Source organism: Pediculus humanus, genomic scaffold, assembly GCF_000006295.1.
Source record: "Pediculus humanus corporis 1103172107855 genomic scaffold, whole genome shotgun sequence".
NCBI classification, from domain to species: domain Eukaryota; kingdom Metazoa; phylum Arthropoda; class Insecta; order Psocodea; family Pediculidae; genus Pediculus; species Pediculus humanus.
This window is the reverse complement of record NW_002987435.1, coordinates 387,288-392,772: the sequence shown is the minus strand read 5'-3', so window position 1 is coordinate 392,772 and position 5,485 is coordinate 387,288. Positions and strand designations below refer to the sequence as shown.

At 22.2% G+C, this 5,485-nt stretch overlaps 2 protein-coding genes across 2 annotated transcripts; one reads left to right on the top strand and one right to left on the bottom strand.

Moving 5' to 3' along the window:
* Window positions 1-591: 591 nt before the first annotated feature.
* On the top strand, window positions 592-2,317 carry Phum_PHUM380190 (uncharacterized protein; the record flags this gene model as incomplete). Its single annotated transcript, XM_002428377.1, has 4 exons — window positions 592-849; window positions 1,761-1,938; window positions 2,008-2,179; window positions 2,290-2,317. 4 exons carry the CDS (start codon window positions 592-594, stop codon window positions 2,315-2,317), a joined length of 636 nt encoding a protein of 211 aa, XP_002428422.1.
* A 696-nt stretch (window positions 2,318-3,013) lies between these two features.
* Phum_PHUM380180 (protein C9orf64, putative) lies at window positions 3,014-4,210 on the bottom strand (the record flags this gene model as incomplete). The annotated part of the gene is made up of 3 exons (XM_002428376.1): window positions 3,014-3,267; window positions 3,332-4,019; window positions 4,109-4,210. 3 exons carry the CDS (start codon window positions 4,208-4,210, stop codon window positions 3,014-3,016), a joined length of 1,044 nt encoding a protein of 347 aa, XP_002428421.1.
* Window positions 4,211-5,485: the final 1,275 nt, after the last annotated feature.

The window sequence follows — 5,485 nt, the reverse complement described above, 5'->3', positions numbered from 1 at the left end:
AATATTAAATAAATAATGTTTTTACAGGTTGTAGAAAAATTTCAAAGGGAAAAAAATGTCGATGGAAAATATAAAAAAATTAGTAAAGGAATTCGTATAAATAAAAATTTATGTAAAAAATTTAAAGAAGAAAATTTTTTTAGCGATGGCGTTGGTAATAAAAATTATTGGTGTCAAGATTTTAAATTAAAAATTTATCCATCGGTAATTATTAAAGGGGATCTTATTGTTTTTATGTATGTGTGTGTGTACCTGATTTATAATTAAAATTTTTTTTTTTTAACAACCAGGAACAAAAATCCAATGAAGATATCGAAGGAAATGATTTTGAAATATTTGATAAAAGGAAAAACTCAAGACATAAAAATTATTATTTTTCTGAAATAGAAGAAATTGAAAGTGGTAAATTTCTTATTTATTTATTTATTTAATAATTCATTAAATAATGTAAATAAATTAAAATGTTTTATTATTACAGAATCAGAAACAGAAAAAAAACGGGATTCAACAGGATCGTGGGAAGAAAATTGGCTTTTTCAAAAAAAAAGAACTCCTTCGATACCAAACGTTCATCATCCCGTACCTGTACCTATGCTTGTACCAAATCCATCTCAAGATTTTCGAGCAATGGTCGGTGGTGTCGATGCTGATAATTTAAGCGATATTTCCGATTTAAGCGATACCATATTGGAAAATTTAAATTCAAAAAATTTCAATTTAATCGTTAACGATTTTGAAAAGCCTAAAAAAAATTCAACGGAAACCAAAGATGGAAACGAATCGAAATTAACCGTTGAAAAAATAAACGATGATAATTACGTTCGAGATATCGATGATAATGTTAAAATTGTAAAAAATTACAATAATAATAATAATAATAACAATAATAATAATTTTATACAGAGTAATGAAATGAAAATTGAATCTGATCAATGCAATGATATGTGAGTTAATTTTTTTTTAAATAAATTATTATTATTATTATTATTATTATTATTATCACTATTTTGTTTTGTGTTTGCAGATCTGGAGAACCGTTAAAATTATATAATGATTTGAAAAGTTTTAAATTAATAAAAAAAGACGACGAAGAAAAATGTTTTTCCAACACAAATACCAGAACATCAAATGAAATGATGGAAAAAGAAAAAAAAATTTTCGACGATGAATTTTTACAAATTCGATCATATTTTAAAGATTTAAAGTAATTTTATTAATTTATTTTTAAAATTAAAATTAATTTTATTATTATTATAATATAATTACTTTTTTTTTTTTTATTTAGGAAATTTCCAAAATTCAATTCGGATGATGTTCAAACAATTAAAAAATCAGATTCAGAATTTAATTATAAAGAATTTAATAATAATAATAATAACGAAGAGTCGAAATCGACAACGGAAATGACGTCAAAATTTATAAATTCTCAATCGATTGATAAAAAACAAGTAAGTTAATTATTATTATTATTATATTATTAATAAAAACTAAAACATTTGATGCATTACTTTGAATGTATTTGCATCCATTTTTTTTTATTTAAATATTTTAATTAGTTTAAAAAAAAAAAAAAGAAAAACATTTAATAGTATACATGCTTTATCTTATATTTTTCTTTTTGCTCTATAAATATTTAATTGTTATTTTATTTTTATTTTTTTTTTATTTTAATAAAAGCAAATCCAATCCGATTGTAATATTAACGTTTTTTTTTTTTTTGAATGGGTTATTTTTTTTTTTTTTTTTAGAAACAACAAGAGAAAAATGATAAGGAAAATTATAAAGATAAAAAAGTGAAAAATTCTGGTAATACTGAAAATATTTTAAGAAAAGAATATGTCATGCCAAAGGTTAAAGAATTAGTTAAACAATTTGCACCGGAGGAATTCGTAAAAGATTCTGGTATTAATTGCGACGATGGTGAAAAATTAACAGAAGGTAAGGAAAAAATGAAATGCGATCGTGATGATAATGATAATATTTTTTATATATATTTTCGATGGGTAGGTAAAATGGAAAAAAAGAAAAATGGAATTCCAGTAATAATTCCATATAATGGAAAAGAAATTCATAGTCTAACGGCAAGAAGCATATCGAAAGTATTTCGAGAAGGTCTTAAAAATAATACTACGACGGTTAAATTATTTCAAAAAAATGTCGATGTTGATGGTGAAAACACGTGTTTTTTTGACCACAATCCCAATGAATCTTCTTCTTCCTCTTCTTCTTCTTCGCCCCCATCAATAGATTTAAAAAATATGAAAAAATTTTGGGAGGAAAAAATTTCAGCCAATACCGTCGTAACACAAAATTATAATTTTTTAAATCACCCAAAAAAATTTTGAAAAAAAATTATTATTAATATTTATAATTTATTTTAATTTTTTCTATGCAATTATAATAATTATTATTATTATTTAAATTTTGGGTAAATTTTAATAAAAATTTACCTTTAAGTTAACCTTTAAATTTATTATCTTATTTATTTAAAGTAATTTATTTATTTTTTTGGTGAAAATATTCAATTATAAAAGAGAGAAAAAAAAAGGTAATTTATTAAGTAATAAATTAAAATTTTTTTTTACCGTGAATTTCAATTAATTTCTTTTAAATTAATATTTATAATGTCAATAATTGAATAACGAATGGATTATGTTCTTATAATTATTAATAATTTATTTATTATATATTTATACATAATTTTAAAAGTGCCATATATTTATTTTGAAAGTCGCCAATACAAAATTTCAATAATTAATAAAAATTAATATGTTATTTAAAAAAATAATAATAATAAATCAATATTGTTTTTTTATTTTTATTTTATCACTAAAACAAGAGTAAAATTGTAATTCATTGTTAAATTAATAATAATTTTATTTAAATAATTAATTTTTTTTTGTTTATAGAAATATTTTTTATGGCATATTTTTTTTTTTTTTCGATAATTAATTTTAAATTTTATAAAAAGTTTATTATGTAAATAGATGGCAAAATTTTTAAAAAAAAAAATTTAATAGTAAACTGATAAAGTTTTATGAAATGGAATATTTTCAACTTCTGTTCTATGCTGTCTTCTGTAATTCCAAAAATAATGATCCAACAGTATGGAATTGCACACCAAAGCATCATTATCATTGTTTTCAGAAATGTTTTCAACGACATTTGTAAGTATTCCTTTTACTTTTTGATTTATTAATTCAATTGCATGAATTGTGCAACCTCTTATTTCTACTTCTTCTTCACATCCAGATTCTAAAATCACACCTGAAATGTTTATTTAACATTAATCTCTACTAATTTTGCTTTATTAAGATCTTTGTTTTAATACCTTTTTTTAATTTATCCATTAATACTTCATCATATTCGAGAATATTGAAATAAGCCAATACTTGTGGAACTCTGTAATCTGCAAACATGGTTAATTCTTCGATATCATTAAAAAATCCAAAATTTTTCCCCTTAAAATGAGTCCATAGATCACCAATTAATATTTGAGCTCTTTTATAAAATGAAACTCTTTTGCCTTTATAATTTGACTCATCTTTAAAACAAGGAAAATTATCAACTATTACTTGAAGTAATTTTTTAGCTGAATGATCACTTGACAAAACACAATTTGAAAATTTTCCATCAAACTTTTCAAGAAGTATCAGTCCGATTTCATGTAGGCAGTCAAGCCTTTTATTTAGAAGCGGAATAGATATTAATTCATTATCTCCCCTAAATATGGTTTTTAGATCTCTTATTGATATTTGAGAATAAAATTTTGGATCGGTAACTGAATAGCCTTCACTTAAAGCTCTGTTTATGGCTGCACACAAAGCAAAGTATCCTGAATATGTTTTTCCTTTCCAGGTGACGTTCCAGTTTTCGGTGCCAGATGACCAAAAACAAAAATTAAGTGTGTCAACGACAAATATCCAATTAATGGTTTCTTCATCAGAGGTTGTGGGACAAAGGTCATCTTCAGAAATTTTTGACAACGATATTGTATGGTTTTGAAGAAGATCAACAACCTTTTGAAAAATTAAAAACAATATTGAGGTAACTACTACAAGAACACAAAAATATTAATTTTTAAAAAAACAATACTAATCAAAGTAACCTTCAGAGCTGTTTTTTCAACTTCTCCATCATTTATTTTTATGTACTTGGCTAAAGAGGAAATATATTTTCCTGATGCTCTAGGAGAAAGTGTGATATCCATTTTTGAAATAATATTATATTGTTAAAATACTAATTTTTAAACCTTTAAATCATTAAAGTAATTCTAATACATTGAATGTTGAACACTACAAAACAAAATAATCATTTTATACGGTTGCACATGTATTTATTTTGACAAGAAAATACTAAAATACGAAAACTACTTTTGAATGATATCACAAAGAATACGGTTAAATTTAGTGTCATTAGAAAACAAGAAATAAACTCATCGTGGCTGTAGACTTTAATCAGGCATTTTATTTTAGTACTAATCTCTATCGTTCAGTTTAATCCTAATTAAATTTAATTTTTATCGATAAAATGATGAACATTTTAATTAAAACCAGTAATAATTTTTAATAATTTAGAATTTGTTGTTTTTATTGTCACGAATGGTTTTAATTCTATCATTATGCAAGACCAGCAAAATATGTTTCGAATTTAAGTTTCAAGTAATTTTCAACAAAGATATTTTTTATTGTACAAGTCAACCGGTTAGTATTCCTTTAAAATCGCTTATTAATTTTAATTAAAAATCCAAATTTTCCTTTATATTAAAGATTCTTTACAATTTTTTAAGTACTAAAGAATGCAAAAATCATTTAAACGACCGATTCGTTACGGTACCATATATATGTTTCTTTAGTCTTAATGGCGAATATCATTTATTTTTAATATATTTAAATTGCAAATATTGCACAATATTATAAAAAATCAAATCAATTGTATTTCTATAGATGGTTTTAGACATTTATTAGTCTTTAAAAAAAAAAAAAACTAATATTAAAAATCACGACGTTTTGGTTTGATACTTACTTATTTATTCAAATAACAAGTAAACGATTAGTAAAATCTATTAAAAAAATTTTTTTTTTTACTTATTTTATTAAAATAGAATTTTTACATTTATTTGTTAGATATAAAAAAAGGTTTTCCAAACATTTTTATTAAAAATTCGGTTCAAATTAATTAAAAATGACGTAAAAAAAAAAAAAAACAAAAAAACAAAATTAGTGATTTTAAATAAATTTTATTAAAATAAATAAATAAATAATAATAATTGTAATAAGATATTTTTTTTAAAGTTATAGTATGTAATTTATTTTAAAACAAATGAAAAATTTTCACGTTTCAAATAGTAGGGAGAGAGAGAGAGAGAGAGAGAGAGAGAAAAGAAACAAATAAAATTAATAATATTCAGTGCAAGAAGATAAACGATCTTATTTGACTGATTTTATTAAATTTCTTTTAGTAAAAAAATTTCAAGAGAAAAAAA